Source organism: Lepisma saccharinum, chromosome 26 (assembly GCF_977018435.1).
Source record: "Lepisma saccharinum chromosome 26, izLepSacc3.1, whole genome shotgun sequence".
Classification (NCBI taxonomy): domain Eukaryota; kingdom Metazoa; phylum Arthropoda; class Insecta; order Zygentoma; family Lepismatidae; genus Lepisma; species Lepisma saccharinum.
Window position 1 is genome coordinate 54484633 of NC_139254.1, and position 21881 is coordinate 54506513.

The following is a 21881-nucleotide window of genomic DNA, read 5'->3' on the forward strand; positions in this document are numbered from 1 at the left end:
TTGAGCGATTGTGAGCACGTGCGGCACCCATTTTGCACACAGCTTTCGCATATTCAAATATTCATGCACAATATGTCCAACACGTTCCTTTGATATTTTTAAAGTCTCAGCTATCTCGATGAACTTCACTTTATGATCATTTAAAATTATTTTGTGGAGTTTTTTGATGTTTTCGTTGGTAACAGCCTCTTTGGGGCATCCACTGCGTGCATCGTCTTCGATGCTCATTTCGCCTCGTTTAAATTTAGCAAACCACTTCTCAACGGTTGATTTTCCTGGTGCAGAGTCCGAATAATGTTTATCAAGCCAAGCCTTGGCTTCAACAGTATTTTTTTTCACCAAAAAGCATTGCTTTATTAACAAACGAAATTCTTTTTTATCCATTTATTCACAATAACAAAAGCTGCTTCACTCACAATGCTATATCTCACGAACTAATTATCCAGCAGCTGTGAAATTTATACACGTATCTTTTGAAGTTTAGTACTAAGTAAATATCACATTGATTTAATTCTAGTAACGCCATCTATGAGTCAGCCTACGAACTTTTCAGCCCAACTGTTACAACACCAAGTAATTTGATATTTGAGGACTAAAAGTGGTAAACGTTGTAAGTGCCAAAAGCGAAAGTGTTGGGAAATCGCATCGTTCAGCACATCAGCCCATAAGAACATTCACACTAGTGCCTTTTTGCATGCCCTTTGAGAGGGCTACCAGCCACTTTTCACGTTTACCACATTATCAAGCATGGCACATTTCACAGTTTAACGTGGGAAACGGTGTTTGAATTCTTGTGGCACTTACAGCGTTTACCAATTTTAGTGTTCATTTCTAGTCACTTGTGTCCCAAAGGAACTTGCAATTTTTAGTCACTTGCATCATTAGGGAACTTATTTGTAGCACCATTAAGCCTTGTTTCCATGATATGATAAATTAAATATGCTGAATGTAAAATAAATTATTGCCTTGGTCAGCATATTTAATTTTTCTTATTTGTAGGTACTTGCACCACGAAATAACTTGCTATTTTTTATAGTGGCTTGCACTGAAGGGAACTTATTTCTATACCCTGTCCCAGCTAACTGTGGAGCAGGAAAATCCAGTGGTGAAAGCGTAGGATTGCCAATTGTATGCTCCTGATTGTACATGTAAGGAAAATTCATGGCATGTACGGACATACAGTCCAGACCTGAGTCCGCACGCTAAATGCACAGCTTATCAATTTGCACTTCCTGTTTTATCCCTAAAGGTGTCCACGGTGGCTCAGTCGGTAACGCGTCTGACTACCATGCTAAAGGTCCCGGGTTCGATCCCTGGCCGGTTCAAATCCGGGAACTTTTCTAACGTTGAAAGCGGCCCCGGCACCCACCCAGCGTCGAATAACACGGGTACCTGGGGGAAACCCTGGGGGGTAAAGGCAGTCAGATCACATCACCCCAACTACAACCGGATCAAGAAAGTGTGGGGCGTTACCCCTACACCCCCTATATGCCTTCATGGCATGGTGCTATGCACAGAGGAGCACTTTACTTTTTTACTTTACTTTTGTTTTGTCCCTAATGTTTCCCCAAGAATCTTTAACCAAGCATATGAACCTAGAGACCCAAATACGTATGTGCGTAAGGTATTGTCGCTTTGAAAAGTTTGCAATGCTTCCAGAGCGAAGCCGGGAAATCAGGCAACTCCAGTCGCTCATTATGCAATCCCGTTTCTGTCATTGGTGGAGCCGTCTCGTGTCACTATTAGGGCAGAGACTTGTTCTTGTTCGCCTGGTCTACAGATAGCTGGTACTGCGTATAGATGTGACTTTCACCACAAAGTGACTTTCATCACAAAGGAACTTATTTGTAGACATACTTCCACCACAAAGTAAGTTGCTATTTCTAGAGCGACTTGCACCACAAATGAACTTATTTCTAAATGTACTTACATCACAAATTAACTTGCTATTTCTAGAGTGACATGCATCACAAAGGAACTTATTTCTAGACATATTTACACCACAAAGTAACTTGTTATTTCTAGAAGGACTTGCATCACAAAGGAACTTATTTCTAGAAGGACTTGCATCACAAAGGAACTTATTTCTAGACATACTTACATCACAAAGTAATTTGCTATTTCTAGAGTGACTTGCATCAAAATGTAACATTTCTAGAAGTACTTGCATCACAAAGTAAATTACTATTTCTAGTCACATCACAGAGAACTTATTTCTGGAGGTACTTATATCACAAAGGAACCTGAGATTTAAAAGTCAGAACTATTTAAAGTAGTAACAATATCCTTAGTTCCTCTGTTGTTTTAAAACTGCAATTTCACTTTTACTTTTCCCACATTTTAAAAAGTTTTGTTTCCTCAATTCACTGAAACTGTAGGTTGTTTCATTCAACTAGACTGCTTTAATTGATTTGTAAACAGAGTGAAATTAATTTATAGCATTACTGAATAGACTGTAAATTTATCTGAAAATACTGTAATAGTCAGAGAACTTGTGGCAAATTGGGTGGAAAATTTGAAGACAAATTTTAGTCAAAAATATGTTATGGGGCAATTTGTTATATGTGGTTGCAAATAATGTAAGTGTGTTTAATAAATCCTTTGTGATACTGACCTTGCTTGTTATTCTATCAGACTTGTATTTCAATACAAATAAAAGCAGAATATAACTTTTTTGTAGCAACTTTTCCACTTTCTTATGAAATTTTCATCAGGGCAAATGATTTTATAACAAGAGTGTTCTCTACAAAGCTTAACAATGCCCCAGTTGTTACATTTACTTTAAATAAATATTAAACTGACAAATTTCAAATAAACAAAAGACAGTTAATATTAATATTACATATTTATTATTTTTTTTATCAATTTCCTACTGGGAACATTAGTCTACTGAATATTATACCATAGAGTGAATTTTTCTTGTAATTTGTTGTCTAAATACAGGGTGCAGCAGAAATATTGAGACTATTTAAATTTGCAAAATTTAAACTTCAGATTAACAATGAAAACACATGACTGGAAAGTACATACAAAAGCATTTCATGTGATGCCTATGTCTTGAAAATAATGTCACTCAGGTGGGCACCATTCTTCCTCAAACAAACCTCTGCATGTCGACGTACAGCAGGCATAGCGTTGTGCAGCATCTTGCTGTATTGCAGCGGAATAGACTCTTTTAAGTCATACAACGTGTCAAGTCGGGTCATGTAGACCTCTTGCTTCAACAACTCCAACAAAGATGCCAGGGGTCCTAGGTTCGAATCCCACTCGGGCATGGTTGTTTGTAAAATGTCCATTCATCAATTTCATCACTCATCCCCATCTTCGCAAATTAGCCAAGAGGCACAAACCGCAAAGTAAAATAAAACAAATCAATCAATCAACTCCCACAAAGAGAAATCACAAACATAAGTCGGGCGAACGCGAAGACCATGTGAAATTTCCCTGACGTGACATGATCCTTCCTGGAAGCATCCCTGTTGTGTGCGCTGTGGCAACATCTTGTTGTAATGCACAGTGCATATGAAGACAGAGCCTACTCAGTTCTGGCTGTAGAAAGTCCGTCAGCAAGGTCACATATCGATGAGACGTTACAGTTACATTCCACTGCGAATCCACGATGCTCACTCGACCAACGCTCCATGGCTGCTGAAGGGTATGCACTGCTGCACACAATGAAACGAATTTGCGCACCATCTGTCGAGAGATTCTGGTGAGGTGATTTTTAAATCATCTCAATATTTTTGCCGCACCCTGTACATAATAAGATGATTTTTTTTTTTGTTTCATCTAGATTTCTAGAAATGCTGCTCTAACTATCATGCAGATTAGGGTTTATTTTTTCTACTATAATATCCAATATACTTATTACTAGATAAATTGGACAAGCAGGAAATTTTAAATTTGTTGTAAACAAACTTTACTTCAGTTTGATACACAGGTTATTACTGAGTATTGCCAGTTATTATAGTAGAAATTGTACATTATATACTCTAGGAAGAGCTGTCTCGATTTGAACTTGTTTTTATGTAGAAATCTACTACGTTAATTTGTTATTGGAATTTACCACTTTCTTGTTGCAATTTTTGGGTTGTGTTTGGTAGATATTAGTATTAATACAGATATTACTAAATTTTAGTACAACTATGGTAGGTGAACCAAAGATAGCCCGTGCTTTTTATGAAAATCATATTAGTTTTTAACACAGCTAACAAATGGCACTGCATTAATGTACCAAGTTCTCCTCTGGTGCCCTGTGTAGACAGGGTGGCTACTAACTGGGAATTCCGGGAATTCTGCATAAATTATTGGCTCCGGAAATTATTCGTGAATTCTGCTTGAATTTTTCTCTGTAGACGTGAAAAATTGCAACTTTTATTAATCCAAATCCTATTGAATTTATAAATATTGATAAATGCCCTGAAGCGAGATTTTCACAGTTGAGTTTTTAATTTTATCGAGGAAGGAAAATAATGTGTGAAAAATAAAACAGAATTCTCTTGATCTGTTTACTTTGTTACTGTCCTTTGTAGAGCAATCTGACAGACGGAAGATTATTGCAAGATAAGATTTCTTAAAGATGATTAGGTAGATTTGAGTTTGAAATTCTTAAACAATTAACAGTTTTTCGCAGGTTAGAATATATACCGTAACCTTCGTGTGATTTGTGTTTGTAGATGTATTTCGAGTCTTGAGTATGTGAAATGGCAAATGTAAACTAAGGACCTCAAATTAAATGTTTTAAATATACCGTTTAATTAAATTAAATTTAGAATTGTTGGATACATTGGAATCTCACACACACTTCATATTGTTACTGTATTTGAAGGGACATTGAATTTTCGTGATCTGCGAAATCACGAAATGTGAAAAAAAGGTGCAATTTTGAACATTCTGCATGTAACTACACCCCCAGTGATGAAATATGCATGAGTTTTATTCGCGAAGTAATGCGAAATGTGTCCTTTTTCCACGAAATGAATGCTTTTTCGTGAAATAACCGTTAAATATCATGACATTAAGTAGAAAACATGCAAAATCCGGCAATCGAGGTTGTGCACGCAAACTGTTGATTTGTAACGAAACGTTTGCCTAAAGTTTCCTACCACTTGCAGCTGAAAAAACGTTTTATCTTCGATCACATCAGGAAGATGCTGAAAATTGGGATTTCTCATGCACATAATCTCAGTTCGAAATCTTCGCTCCCTGTCAAGCTGCATTCCTTTCTATCCCCAAATTTCTACTCAACTTCAAGTTTCATTGAACTTGCTAGCTGTAGCAGCGAGAAGATTAGTCTGTTCCCGCACATCAAGGGAAACAATGGTGTCATTTGTGTTCAGTCATGAATGAATTTTGTTTATCATCATGTGATTTTCAACATGTGTTTGTGTATGTGCAGTAGTGATTATTTTATTTGTTGGACAGCAAGGATATCCTTTAAATACATACAATGAATAAATCACTTGAGATATGCAATTTAGAAATGAAGTGATTTTGTGTTGATGTTTTCTTTTTGGTTGGACAGCTAAGTACTTGTGTGTGTGTACAGTATATAAAAATGAAGTAGTTATCAATTTATAGCTCTTTTGTATGTTGTTTCCTCTCATGATGAAAAAGTGTGTGCCAATTTTTTTTTTCCACCGCTGGTATATACCGCTGATCTAACATTTTATTTACCACTCTCCTCAGTCTTTATTTACCATAAATTTGTCTCTCTATGTATTTGTGTGTGCATGTCAGTGGCGCAACCACGGTGAGGCAGGGGGCATTCCCCCTCCCCCCAACCTTGAATGGAAATCAATTCTAAGGAGTGCAAGGGGGCAAACATTGATGCCCAAGGGCACTTGCAGAGGGCACAGAGGAGGAATTATCCCCCTAGATTTCAAATTTTATGAAAATATAAATACATTTCTTAAAAATTTCTCGTTCGCTTCGCTTGCAATATCTCCTTTTCTTAGTCTTGTCAAATTCAGAGCCGTAGCTAGGGAGCAGCGGGAGTCTGCCCTGGCCGCCGAACAATCTAAACGATAAAAGTTGTAAAAGAGTGAGTACCATGGCGCCTCATGAAATTATTTGCGCCCTATTAAATCAATATTGTTTCCAATTATTTTACATCACTCCATTTTGAATATAATAATAATAATAATAATAAATTTTCTTTATTCAGCGGGCGAGGTTCAGCCAAGGGCTGCTCTGCCACCTAATCCTTGTCAATATGAGAATACATATGAGATGATTATAAACTTATGGAGCAGTAAGCTAAACGTAAAATAATAATAATAATAATAAAAATAAAAAATGAAGAAAGAAAAAAATACATAGGAATTAGTTGCATACAAAAAAAAAGTGTAACTAGAAATAAAAAAGACAATAGTAATAATAATACAATTCCTTATAGTGAGTGACTTGATACCTTCAGTATGTGCCCCGACTCTGCCATTGTTCCATTAACAGCAGATCTTTTATTTTACCTTTAAAATATAATGGGTTCTTTACACTAGCGATATTTGCAGGCAATGCATTCCATGCTTTGGGAGCCGAAAAGGAGAAAGAGGATTTGTAGGCCGTGGTAGAGTGATGGGGTAAATCGAAGTTGTTCCGCTTACGTGTAACATACTGATGGATTTCCCTACGGGAATGCATCTTCTCAAACAGGTACTGCGGTTTACCTTCTGTCAGTATGCGGCGTATAAAACAGAGATAGTGCAACTTCCTTCTGTTTGCCATGGTAAGAACCTGATTATTATTTAAGAATGGAAGAATATGATCGGATCTTTTTGCTTGAAAAATGTATCGGAAGCAGGCATTTTGCACCATTTGTATTCTTTTACTGAGCTTTTGCGAGAGTTGAGGGCCGTAAACATTATCACAAGTCGAACAATGGGTAGATTAACGCTTGGATGAGTCTTAGCTTGCATTCCGCAGGGAGGAAGTCACGGAAATGATTCAGATTCCTAAGTGTTCCATAAGCTTTCCTACATTGCGTCTTTACATGTTCTGTCCAATCAAAAATTTCGTCAAAAATCAGACCAAGATTTTTAGCAGTGTTATTCCTGACAATGGGCAAATTGTTTATTTTGAACTCGAACTTAATATTTTTAATTAACGACCTTGAATAATTAGAACCAATGATCATGAAAGTGGATTTTTCTGGATTTATTTTAAGACCGTTAGATACACACCAGTTACTGACGATGTTCAAGTCAGAATTTAGTAACTGAAGCTTATGTTCCAACGAAGCGTAATGATCTGAGAAATATAACTGGGTATCGTCTGCGTAAAAATGTGGAGTGAAGAATTTTATAACTTGCATATATATATGCATATGCATATATATATGCAAACATATGTTGTACATGAAAGTTATACATTTTATATGTACAAAAATAATAATATTCGGAATGCATTTATCATGCATTTTCTGCCATTCAAAAATCAGGTTGTGTACTTGTTTTCCATTATTAATGAATGTGAAATTGAACGTTTTTTTTTTTTAAATGTTTAAAATCGTTTGTTCCAACACAAATGCTTTAACATAGACTTCTACCCCATTTTTGCGTAATTTACGAGGATGATAATGTCTTTGATACTACCACTACTACTACTACTACTAATAATAATAATAGTCATAATAATGTCATTATTATTGGTACGTTTATCCTGGTACTCCCCCCTCCCCCCAGACAAAAGTTCGTGGTTGTGCCTCTGGTGCATGTGTGTGGGTGTTCAGAGGCAAGGTTGAAATAGAGAAAACATCTGCTTGTGGCCTTGAATTTTTTTGAAAATTTGCCTTGAAAACCTGGAATTATACTTGAATTTTATCATGGTCCTAGAGTGGCCACCCTATTAGAAAACCAACAGTCTCAGGCTGCCAGCAGCCATTTTGTGTAAGTTATTGTGTTGGGGAGGAAGCAGATTAGTCGTCGTTATTTTCAGGTAATAAATGTGTGTTTGCACATCCTTGAAATTACGAATACTCATACATTATACATATTTTGAAAACTCATTTAATTACCTTTTTCATCATGTAAGCTACAATGTAAAAATGTTTTTTGTAACAAAGCAACAACACCCATTTTTGTTTAAAAACTTGGTCCAGAAACCAGTTTGTGAGGCCCGTGGCTGATTTGGTTTATTTTACTTTGCTTTTCTGTCACTTTTGGCTAATCGCGACGATGAAGATGATTGATGATATGATGAAATTAATGAAAGGACCCTCAACACCCATGCACAGGCTGGGATTCAAACTCGGTACCCCTGGCGTAGTGGCCGTGCTAACCACTATGCTATGGAGGTAGGCTATTCGTCGTTACTGTAACAGTTGGGCTGAAAAGTTCGTAGGCTGACTCATAGATGGCGTTACTAGAATTAAATCCATGTGATTTTTATTTAGTACTAACCTTCAAAAGATACGTGTATAAATTTCACAGCTGCCGGATAATTAGTTCGTGAGATATAGCATTGTGAGTGAAGCAGCTTTTGTTATTGTGAAAAAATGGATAAAAAAGAATTTCGTGTGTTAATAAAGCATTGCTTTTTGGCAAAAAAAAATACTGTTGAAGTCAAGGCTTGGCTTGATAAACATTATTCGGACTCTGCACCAGGAAAATCAACCATTGAGAAGTGGTTTGCTAAATTTAAACGAGGCGAAATGAGCATCGAAGACGATGCACGCAGTGGATGCCCCAAAGAGGCTGTTACCGATGAAAACATCAAAAAAGTCCACAAAATAATTTTAAATGATCATAAAGTGAAGTTGATCGAGATAGCTGAGACTTTAAAAATATCAAAGGAACGTGTTGGACATATTGTGCATGAATATTTTAATATGCGAAAGCTGTGTGCAAAATGGGTGCCGCGCGTGCTCACAATCGCTCAAAAGCAACAACGTTTTGATGATTCGGAGCAATGTTTAGCGATATTCAACCGTAATAAACACAAATTTTTCCGTCGATATATTACAATGGATGAAACATGGCTCCATAACTACACTCCAGAGTCCAATCGACAGTCAGCCGAGTGGACTGCACGTGATGAACCGAATCCAAAGCGTGGAAAGACGCAACAGTCGGCTGGCAAGGTTATGGCATCATTATTCTGGGATGCGCATGATATAATATTCATCGATTACCTTAAAAAGGGCCAGACCATCAACAGCGATTATTACATAGCGTTGTTGGAGCGTTTAAAGGATGAAATCACGAAAAAACGGCCCAATTTGAAGAAGAAAAAAGTGCTGTTTCATCAAGACAATGCACCGTGTCACAAATCAATGAAAACGATGGCAAAATTATATGAATTAGACTACGAATTGCTTCCCCATCCACCATATTCTCCAGATCTGGCCCCCAGTGACTTTTTCCTGTTTGCAGACCTTAAAAGAATGCTCGCTGGAAAGAAATTTAGCACTGATGAAGAGGTAATCGCCGAAACTGAGGCCTATTTTGAGGCTAAAGAGAAATCGTACTATAAAAATGGCATTGAAAAATTGTATGACCGCTATAATCGTTGTATCGCCCTCGAAGGCAACTGTATTGAATAATAAAATCGAATTTTGTCAAAAAAATATTTTTTACTATGTTAGCCTACGAACTTTTCAGCCCAACTGTTATTAATGCATGTCAACAATCAAAAGTTTGAGACCAACAATTGCTCTAATAAATTGTAACACAAGTAGAGATTCACAATAAAAAATTATATAATTACTAGGGATGGGACCGATTAATCGGTACTCTATCGGTATTGGCTGATATAGCCATATCAGTGTATAAATTATTTTACTGATCCAATATATCAATAAATATCTGATAATTTAGTGCAAAATCTTGCCATTTTGTTATAATTTTTATGGAAAATCTCCATGCCCTACTTTCTAAAAAAAGTAAATGTGTAAGTATGCTATTTCTTTTTCACCGCAGTCACCTTGAAACACATTTATTAAGGTGGTCATTGAACCTTTCAGGTTCTTCAAAGACCATTTCTAATTTTATATCGGATCGGTAGAATATCGGTTATTGGTATCGGTAAATTTTATATCGGTATCTGCCAAAATTTTATATCGGCCCATCCCTAGTAAATGCTAACAAACAATAAAGATATACTATTTAATGTTTCTAAAATTAAATGCTTAGAATATAACCTGGCTAGAAAAGGTATTCCACATAAGTCAAGACTCATTCTTGCTTCAAGATAACCCAGATATGATATAAAAGGGTTAGCATTTAATGAATATTTACATTCAGACAGCTTGGTGACCAAGCACATTAAGTGGTCCTCACCACAGAAGGCCTCCGGTTCGAACCCCAGCCTGGTCGTGTTATTTGTGAGTGTACCTTCATCAGTTTTATCTAAGCATCACTCATTCTCATCGTTGTGATGAGCCAAATGTGGCAGAAAAGAAAGAAAATAACATAAACAAAAATACAAAGTTTACATTTCTTATTGTAGATTGCTGCCTGGTAAATATCAAGCCGAGAGAATGAGAGAAATACAGGATGTGTCCAAAGTTCTATCATCATCAGAATCTGCATCTTGTTCTGCATTCAGAGGTAAGATTACAAATATAAACTATATACATACATTGTCCTTGTGGAATGTAGAAGCTGGTGGTATTTTCAATGTTAACGTTTCATTGTTCAGAATACCAGATGTCCGGATGATAGATTCATTCTGTGTGGTCATAGAAGTACAGATTTTCTTACTTAAGAATGAATTCTAACAATTCATTCATTTGCTGTGACGCTCTTTGCTTAAGATTGTTGTATCATTTTGAAACACTAAAAATTTGGCATTTTGCACAAGATTCACACATTATTGGTAGTTTTAATGAAGACTTATAATTTGAATGCAAGAATCCACATTGCCAATGATAACTCTCCAATTTTCTTCTTGTAACTGCTGTCCCCTTTCACTGATTGTGATCTACATGCAAAGTTTTGTAATGATATAATTTGGAATTTTTTATAAGTATTAAATTAAATTTTCCTCTAAGCGAAGGAAATTTTGGGTGACACTTGGAAGTTTCATTCAGGGGGCCATTCATAGTATACATTGGTTTAGACCAGGGAACATCAGACTGACCAAGCCATGGAACACTTCTCACATTTGAAAAATACTTGAGCTACCAACAGTTGATTCAATTTTTATGTTAATTCCTTGCAGAAATTTTAGCAAAAAATGCAGGCTTGGCCAGGACTGGTATACCGTGCCATTACTTGACCAACTGAGCTACCAAGTCAGTCCTGGTTTCACCTGATTTTTCGCTCTTGCTGTTTTTACCTACGTATGACATGGTATGCCAGAGATGCAGGTTCATGTCCTGGTCAAGTCTGCATTTTTCACTAAAATTTCTACATTGTACTTCTATGCGTGCCAAACTGTAACATAATTTCTTGGTTCGTAGAAACTTTAAGATGTAATGAATTTATTCCTTTCATTAGACAGACAGATGGAGCAATAATAAAATTGTTCAACTTTTATTTGCAAGATCTTAAACTTTAGAAAAGTTTAGAACTTGGCCTTGACTACTTTCTGAGATTTCAACAAATCGCTTCAGGTTATCACTGCACAGAGAAACCCATGCCCTGTGGCACAATAATTTTATTCCACAAAAGCATGGTACATGAATTATACATCTCTCTCCCATGGTAATCTCCTCAATCTAACTTCCACCCACCACCACTCTCCGTATTTCTAACTCATATCTACAAAACTACAAAACATACAAAAGCCGTTCAAGGTTGACTAAGACTTTCGTGCGTAAAATATTAACGAATCAATGTAGCGCTGCATTACTTCGGCAAGACAGACCATGATTCCTTGCAAGTAACCATGATCCTTTGCGATGCATTTGGCGCATGCGCAGTAGTGTAAACAAAAATGGCGGCAAGTAGTGTATCTGTTGCTGTGGAACAGCAGTGTATAATGAAATTTCTCGTGAAGGAGAAGGTGAAACCTGCTGAAATTTGGCGTAGACTGCAAGCACAGTATGGTGAACAAACACTGTCATGCTGTCATGGGCAAGAGTGTACGAATGGTGTCATAAGGGTTCCCCTCCACCCAAAGAAAAGCAAAGCGCTGCCATCTGCCGGTAAGATTTTGCGAACTGTCTTCTGGGACATGAAAGGTGTTATCCATGTGGATTTTTTTTTTGGAGAAGGTTGCCACAATTAATACCCAGTATTACTCAACACTGCTTCACGGTGCTGTACATGGGGCCGTTCGGAAGAAAAACCCTGGAATGTTGTCAAAACATGTCATTCTTCTCCATGACAATGCCAGGCCACACACGACCTATTTGACTCAAACAACACTGGCCTTTTACCACACAGTTTTTACAGTCCAGATTTATCCCCCAGTGATTTCCACTTGTTTGGTGCTCTTAAAGAGCATTTGGGCAGGATGCACTTCTAGACAGATGAGGAACTCATGAACGCTGTCCTGCAGTGGCTACGACACCAACCTACTTCTTTCTATGCCAAAGGCATCAAGAACTTCCACAACGATGGCAATGGTGTCTGGATGTTCAGGGGGAATACTTTGAAAAACTGACATAGTTTGGTGCTTCTATGTATGTATATTTCCTGTCTAGAAATAAAAGTCTTGGTCAACCTTGAACAACCCTTGTAGTTATTAGGAAAGATAAGTATTTCAGTACAATTTCATTATCAGTTATCTTCTTTGAAACTGGGTCACAGCCTCGATGTTAAGTCCTTACAAACTGTGCAGCGAGTGTGTGACGTGAATAGCTCTATTACTCAACCGTGCTTGTCAGTTTAGATACTTTGTAATGCTCCCCTCTCACAATAATGGAATTTTCTTGTACTACTAATACCTTGCATTTGCATATATCATGATTTTTCTATTTACTCCGCTGGAGGCGTATTTTGCAACACCATAACATGAAGGTCATAAGGTTGATTCACGTCTCTTATCCAGAGAGACTGATCAAGTTAAATCCCATTTGTTCCGTGTCACCTTTTCCAAGGTAGCGATTGCTCGATAGTTCCTGTGTGAATTATGAACAAGGAAGAAGTTATCTGCAGGACAGCAAGAAGCGAATGGGAAGCGGAGAAGCATGTGATGTTCTCACTTCCTAGTTTATTCCTTACATTTTTTATGTCATTCAAGAACTTCATTTTACACAATGTATGAACATTTCTACATTCCCGTGTAGCTTGTTTGCAGCCTAGCATCTCCCAACAGAGGTGGCTTGACAGAAGTTAGTGACAACACCACATGGTTTCTGCTAGATAGCAACATTCAGCGAGTGCGGGAACTATGGGCATCTGGAAGAGGGGGCAAGGGGGAGGGGCATGCCCCTCTGGAAAATAGATGTTACTTAAACTTATATTTTGCACACCATTTCATTCACAGTAATTTATGTTAATTATTATATTAGAAAGGTGTTGGAGGAATGTGATAGCCTCAATGTGAATAAGTGTTTTTTGAGAGGGGCAGCACTATTATGGGGGAAATTTGTTTTGTTTGTTGCCCCTGGAAAATATTCTGCAGACGTCCATGGCAAGAACAGTGACAGCTTATTCCAGATGTGGTTTAATTTATGTTGGCTTGAGCTATTATTTGACAGGTCTATCAATCCACCAAAATTTAATATTATATTTCTGGTGCTTACTGAGATACTGGTTGTTCACACTGACGTATGAACATGACCGGTGTATAATGGTCCTTTTTTTTCAGCTTTATTTGATTAGTACCCTACATTTTGTTATGTTGGTTGATACAAGTGAATTCAGTTTCAAGATTTACTTGCACATTTGAAGGATTATTGCTTTACAAGTATGATGAGAGTGCCATCGGAATGAAGATGTGACATTCCAAAAGCACGCAGCCACTGGAAGTATCTCCATGTGCTACTGATAGCTAGCGATTGATGGTTTTTGTGATCCCTGGTTTGAGACAGTTATGGAATGCTCTGACAAATACTATCCTACAAGGAATCTTTCATGTTCCATGGAAGCTAGAACCATGTTACTAGACATTAGACCGTATTCACTCACTTGTCATCATTTGTGTCTTCTAGCCTCAATCTTAACCTCAAGACAGGAGCCTCTCCTGTCTGTAAAACCTCTCTGGACAGAAAATTTTCATCCATGATGTACCAAGAAATTGTAGCTCGAGAACTAATTGTCATAGAGAGATTAAATTTATACATTCCACCTCCCAATAATAAAAGTTAAAGGAGAAAGAACATGAAAATCAATTTAAAAAAAAAAAAAAAAAAAAAAAAAAGCCACCGCAACAAACCAAAGAAAACAAAAAAATGTTTGTATCAGAGGTACATCCCTAAAAACATGCAAAGTTGCATTGAAAATAGTCTCATACTTCTTGGGGAAAATAATAATTAAAAGCAATGTGTAAGAGCAGCAGTGTGTCCAACTTATGGAAAAAGATCCAAAATTCTGCTTGTAGTGTTGGCCATGTGGACAGTGGATGGACCAGATTTGCAGGGAAGTCAGACAAAAGACCACTCATTGAGGACATGTAATGCTTGTTCCCGAAGTCTGAAAAAAAAATTATGCAACATTTTTGAAAGTCATACGCTACCCTTTTCCCCCTTTCCTGTATTTTTTTGGCTCCAAAATTCCCTGTTCCTGTAAAATTCCAACCAGTGAACAGTGGGTTCGCAACAATGATTGGGATTTGCGCAATGTCTGGCTATATTCAGCGTATGCATTCCCTTCCATGCATTACCTTGCCTTGCAAATTCACCAATAGAAGCACATGATACTTGCCAGGATTTGGGAATGGAGTGGAAAAGTTCATTAAAATTTACATTATGTGGAAAGTCATGTGAATAAAGACATTCCAAAATGAGTTTGAACACTTTTATATTCATTTAAATATAACTAAATATCAGAATTTTGTACTACATAAATTAGAGCTATGTGGAGAATTATCAGTTCCATCAAGTTGTGTGCAGTTTTACCAGGGATGCACAAGTATTGCTCGTAAAGTGTCCATGAACATTTTCATTAATGTTTCTCGTGCATTCTATGTGTTCTTAAGAAGTGGATTTTTTATGTATGCTGGTTTGTTGTCAGCAGCTTGTTTGGTTGTATCTAAATGTATCTTTTTGGCAGTTAAGCGGAGAGAGGTAATTCACTCTAACGAGTTCACGTTTCATTTTTCCATGCAGTTTTTGCTCGTGATCGATTTCGCCACCTGTCTCTCGCAAACAAAAATGGGTCGAGAACAAAAACTGCACGGAAAAATGAAACATGAACTCATTAGAGTGAATTAGCTTGTTTGGTTTTTGTCTCAATTCTTGAAGTTTGCATTGGATAATACAAAAGAGAATAAGCATGGTGATGTTCAATTTGTTCGGTAATACTTACTTATCCCACTCTACCAATTAAGCTGTCCCATCACTTACTTTTATATTCGTGGTTTTCGCTCTTTTTTGTTGGTAATTTCAGTGTAGAATGGCCATGTCTTCTCTATCTGGCAAGGTTGTTTGATTTACATTAGGTTGATTCAAGTTAAATGAAGATTTAATTCATGTGGTGAACTTTTTTTTTAAAAAAACTTCATTTAAATTATTTTTAAAATGAAAATGTAATTTATAGAGTAATGTACATAAGTAGGGAGCGGAAGTGTATGACCTAAAAAATTAGGTATATGACCTATAGATTGTCCTTAAAAAATGGGAAAAAATGACGTAAAAAATGCAAAAAATGACCATTAAATTTGTGTTTCAGGTTAAAAATTGAAATGAAAAGGAAATTAAACAAAATGCAATTTTGCTTTCAAAAAAAGGCACCAAATGATACCACTTGCACATTCAATTAACATATGCAACAAGGATTTCCAAGGGAAACAACCGAATAATTTTAAAACAATTTAATGAAAAAGTCGTATACAATGAATCAAGAATATTACCAAAATGAAAGAAGTGACAAAATATGACGAAACAATACACCGAATATTGCGAAAATGAAAAGTGCCGAAAATCGGAGAAAATTACCTAAAACCTGAAAATTGGCAAAAAAAGATGCACTTTAAAATTACCGTTTTTGGGTTCTGGACGAAGTGTAATTTTGTGTGTGTCTAATGGCCATCTTGTCCAAGATGTCAGAAAAAGATGACATTTCATCAACTTCCGCTCCCTATACATAACTAATTTATAGATTTTAGATACTGTAACATTTTCAGAGGAAAAACATGGGAACAAAATATATGTACTGATAAGGTGAAACTATTACAAAAGGAAAATGTAATATGTCTATTGTAAAGACACTAAGTTTCTGTTGCTTTCAAATTTACTTTTCATAGGCAAAATAATAGCATTTTTTTTGTGTGTGTGCAGACTAATGAGCAAAATACTAATCATGTAAAACTGTAAATAGTGTTATTATCATTTAGCTGTAAATAAACATGGAAGCTAAAAATAATTAGCAAATTTTCATTTTAAAAAAGATGCAACTACAAAGGCTGTAAAGAACGTACTAACAAGGGAGGTTATCTAAGTGTCCCCCTCTGATTTCCATGAAACTTGGCAGGTGTATAGAAGGGCACAAAGGAAGGAATACATGTTTTTCTTTGTTTCGGCTAAAAAACTGTTTAGGGGGCAAAACCTCCCCTCTAATGTCAAGATGAGGACAAATTGAAGTGGGGATCTGACCCCTGTGTCCCCCTCCGATTTCCATGAAACTTGGCAGGTGTATAGAGGGGCCCAAAGGAAGAAATACGTGTTTTTTTGTTTCGGCTAAAAAATGGTTTTAGGTGGCAAAATGCCCCCTCAAATGTCAAGATGAGGACAGATTGAAGTGGGGATCTGACCCCTGTGTATCCCTCTTGTATATTTGGCTATGGATATCACCTATATGATATCTAGGTGATGCTTGATAGGATTATGGTTCCCGTGTGCGGCTATTTTGATGCTCAGTTACCCTGCTTTAATCCGTCTATCGTTATGCCCATGCCTATACAGGAACAATGGTGTCTATGAATTCAGCATCTCTCTACAATTGCACTGCGTTTGGTACCGACAATCATACAGTTCTGTGCTGTGTGTGTTCCAATTATAATTATATGAACATGTTGTTCCTATGCCAGATTTACATGGTTTCGGAGTCAGATCCCCACTTCAATCTGTCCTCATCTTGACATTTGAGGGCGGTTTCAACCCCTAAACAATTTTTTAGCCGAAACAAAATAACAGGTATTTTTTCCTTTGGCCCCCTCTATACACCTGCCACGTTTCATTAAAATCGGAGGGAGACACAGGGTTCAGATCCCCACTTCAATTTGTCCTCATCTTGACATTTGAGGGGGGTTTTGCCCCCTAAAACAGTTTTTTAGCCAAATCAAGAAAACATGTATTTCTTCCTCTGGGCCCCTCTATACACCTGCCGAGTTTCATGGAAATCGGAGGGGGACACTTAGATAACCTCCCTTGTAAGTTAAAGTTATAATACAGTCAACAAACTTTTCCAAAGTAGTTTCATATATAAAGTGTCAGAAACAGAGTAGTGTATATTATTTTCTTATATGTTTTAAAGAGCATTTATTTATGTGAACTGTGCTGAAAAATACAAGAAATTTTATGTTGTTTTTAATTCACAAACTGTGATTTAAATTTAAAAAATTGACTTAAAAAATCATATGAATTATTTTTTAAATAAAAATCATAATTTTTATCCACTCTGAGTATCTGGGATTCCCTAAATGTTGAATGACGCTTAGATAAGTGGGATTGTGAAGTAATTGTACTAATTTCCTTGTATCTGCAGGTACTGGAATGCAGTTTAATAAGCATCCTGCAGGAAGGTCTTCTCAAGAACTAGGAAATATTGGAGCACCTCATACAAATGTTCAACATAGTACACTGTCCGATACATGTGTTAGTGACGATGGAACAAGTTATGAATCTGAAAGAAAAAGGCCGAAATCGGGGGGAAATGACTTCACTCTTGGTCTTACAATGGGATGCAGACCTCTACCTCAGTGCAGCAAAGTCGATGGTCAAAGTTCCGATTCCGAAACCGATATGGAAGACGAGGGACCGAGAGACAAGTGTAGACAGAGTATGATACATCATAAGGCGATACCTGAAAACCAGTGTGCCATAAAACTTGACACGCCCGTGTCTTCCAGCAACAAAGGTCGCTTTGGAAATTCCAGCAAGAGCAATTTTATGACGATTCTGTCTAGTGAAGCTGGTACTAGTGGGGTGAAATTTAACAATAGGGTTCCAATCGATAGGTATCTGAAATCTAGTGGAAGTTTCCAAACCTGTTCTACCGTTACGAGGCACGTTAGAGAAGACAAGGATTCAAAACAACTCGACAGGAACATCCACGATGTGCTAGAGGCGGAAGAACAGAAACGAATAGAGGAAATGATAAAGCAAGAACAGGCAGATTATGAATTAGCATGTAAATTGCAAAGTGACTGGAATCACGAAGTGTTAACTGTGAATCGCCAGAAAGGTTCAGCGCAAGCATATGAGCTACGGAGCCAATTTTGTAAGAAGGCAAGACAAACAACAATAGAGGAAACTTTACGTTATAGGCGATAATTCGAAAGGTAGTGTGTGTGTATTTTATATACATTTGGAAGAAATAGTGTAGTTGTTGTTCGTGTATAGGTTCAAGAAAATTAGGTCTTTTGTATGCTGCATTCTTGCCCTAACTACATTATTCGCTATAGTAAAACCTGTTACTAATGGTAGTAAACATCATGAATATGTAGTAAGCCTGCTGCGGCAGTCTACATTAAATAATCTGATTTGTCATAAAGATTCAGTAATTTTTATCCACAAGTACAGCGTCAATTCCCTATTGCCAGATGCTAGATGTAATTTCTGCTTGAATTCTGGCATTGAAAATTGCCTTCTTCAGTTTCACGCACAATAACAGCTCATTACCATCCACTCATGATGTAAATATGACGCTATAAATCTCAATATAGTCATAAATAGTGCTTAAGAGACTTTAAAAATAAATCATTGTGGAATGCTTACGCTTGCAACACAATACAGCTTTTTTGAAGTTGACATTAGGTAATAAAAGAATTTGCAATTTTTGGGGAATATCTTATAATAACAAACCAAGAGTAGGAACGCTCAAATATTAATATGCAGAGGATAGAACTGATTTTGACTACTTTTTATGCACAAGTTATATACCAGTATGTTTATTCTTGACTTCAGTTAAGTGAAATTAGATAAGTGTAAATATAATACAAGAGGACTACCTAAATAGGGGTTATAGCTAAGAGGAAAAATAATAAAATATTTACTTTTTTCCAAAAGAGAAATATTAGTGTTTTTTCAGCGCTTAGAGCATTGCTGTGTTTGGCTTTAATACCTTTTATGTAAAGTACCAGTGCATGGTACTCTAAGAATTCTATATAATGATCAAACCTGATCTAAAATTCATCTCGGATGAGACATGTAAGCAAGAATTTTTACAAAATGACCCACAAGAAAGCAGATGTATATGAATGCTTACTTGAGCGTGAGCTAAATGCTAACTGGATAAGCGTAAGAGCAGTTCTACCATGTTTGGTGACCGTTACTTTTCCAGAATACCAATATTCTGTGGCAAGGTATATAAAATACTTATTTGATCCTGTGGAACGAAGTATCTGATGTGAAATGCACAATTATATGTGTGCCACAATTAAATTATGATTGTTTCAATATTGAGTGTCACATCAATATGAATCTATGACTATTGTTCAAGCACATTTCTGGTAAAGTGATATTGAACCAGGACCTAAAATTACCAATGTATGCAAAACAAAATATGCACTTCTTAAACTTTTCATAAATATGTCCTAAGCATAAAAATATGCCCCAACAATAATAAAATTTCTAATTAATAGACCTGAGCAAATACCCACACCGATTCAGATGCTTGAAAATTGTAACAATTAAAATGTGTTCAAAGTATTGATTAATATTATTGTGTAAGTATTGCACTCCTATTATGTATGCATCCACTTGCTATAAAATATTCAATAACTACATCAAAATATTAAATTTTGGTATACAGTAAAACCTCGTTAATCTGGACTAACAAGGGATAAGTTGACCGGTTTAACAAAAGTCCGGATTAACTGAAATAACGTAAAAGAACAGTAGAAAGTGCATTAAAACTGAGTTTATAGCAACAAAACATGTTTATTATTGTGTATTTAAAGGGCATAGGCCTAAATACACTATACAGTACGGTACAAAGTCTGCGGGAAACAGTTTCATCAGTAATAGTTTTTCTTGTATGTACGCATTGCTTGCATTGTAGAACTATTTTCCTATGGTTTACGGTTATTACAAGCATAAGAAAACAGTTTTTCGTTGTGACGTTTCAGGAGAACACACGCTCCCTTCCTCAGACATTTATTTTCATTTTGACTAAAGATACAGTTATAACATTGGTTAGCAATTTTTTAAACAAAAGGAATCCGTTATATAATGGATGTTGTCAATGTTACATTGTTGTAATATAGCAACTTAACTGTGAAAAGAAGCAGTCTGTTTTATTTTTTTTTCAGATTAAAAAAAATTGATCACATTATTTTTTTATTTAAAATTATGAATCTCAAATATCATCAGGTAATTCAAAATCGTCATTGTTTTCACACAGTCTCTTGATGTTTTCTGTTATGTTAAATTTTAATGATGCAAACGGGAAACATAGAGTTGAATGTCTGGGAAGCTTCGTTCATTGCAGAAGGACACTGGAATAAATTAAATATAAAAATGGTAACATAGATCCAGTATGGAGTTTTCTTTTTCACAAATGGAGTAAGCCACCTTCTTTGAAATTTAATATAACAGAAAACATCAAGAGACTTTGTGAAAACGAGAATGACTTTGAATTACCTGATGATATTTGGGATTCATAATTTTAAATAAAAAAATAATGTGATCAATTATTTTTTTATCTGAAATAAAAATAAAACAGACTGCTTCTTTTCACAGTTAAGTTGCTATATTACAACAATGTAACATTGACAACATCCATTATATAAGGGATTCTTTTTGTTTAAATAATTGCTAACCATTGTTATAACTGTATCTTTAGTCAAAATGAAAATAAATATCTGACGAAGGGAGCGTGTGTTCTCCTGAAACGTCACAAAGAAAAACTGTTTTCTTATGCTTGTAATAACGATAAACTACAGGAAAATAATTTCATCAGTGGTTGATGCATAATTTCTGTGATAATTATCCTCCTCAAATGTTGCATGGCATATTTACAGATTCCATGAAAGATAAAAACACCAGAGAAGTATCAATAAATAAATTCCAACTAATACGTCCCAATACTGATCTATTGGCATGGGTATCAGCTAAGCTCTAGTAATTAATAAATTGTTTCTTCTTCATTAAGAATTCAAAAAAGAGAAGAGAAATATGAAAATATGTAGGCTTATTTATTTTATTTCCTCAAAATATCAACATGATATACTGTGATATGTTCACAAGGATCTTGACTATAGGTCTTTTCCAGTCTTACGGCGGTCGCTCTACATGCTGGCAAGGGAAGTGGGGAGCGGGGAAGCAACCAATCCAGCACAATAAGACAGTAGAACGGAGGGGGGGGGGCAGCACCTCCTCCCCTCGATGTCATAACTCTCTGTGCCATCACTGTTGTCTGGTTAGTCTGCTCCCCACTTCCCTTGCCAGCTTGTAGAGCACCCACCGTAAGAGTCAAAAACACCTATAGTTCTTTATGAGCCCTGAGTTGCAATGTACAATCACTACTTTGCAAATATTCAAATACATATGACAGCCTATTGTTATTCAGCAAAGTTTTGAACCTATAATGCTAAAGCTTGCTTCTATATTGACTGACACAAAAGAAGCAAATTTCACCTACTTCTGAAATGGCTAAGTGTAAAAGTTCATC

General features: G+C 36.3%; 1 protein-coding gene across 2 annotated transcripts in view; it reads left to right on the forward strand.

The window, feature by feature from the left end:
• Positions 1-20286, forward strand: part of LOC145979505 (E3 ubiquitin-protein ligase RNF169-like) — a 92373-nt gene extending 72087 nt beyond the window's left edge. For both annotated transcript variants that reach the window (XM_083112441.1, XM_083112442.1), the window contains 2 exons: positions 10447-10547; positions 17754-20286. In XM_083112441.1, coding sequence (XP_082968567.1) covers positions 10447-10547; positions 17754-18541 — 889 coding nt within the window. In that variant the 3' untranslated portion in view covers positions 18542-20286. The remainder of the gene's footprint in view (positions 1-10446; positions 10548-17753) is intronic.
• Positions 20287-21881: the final 1595 nt, after the last annotated feature.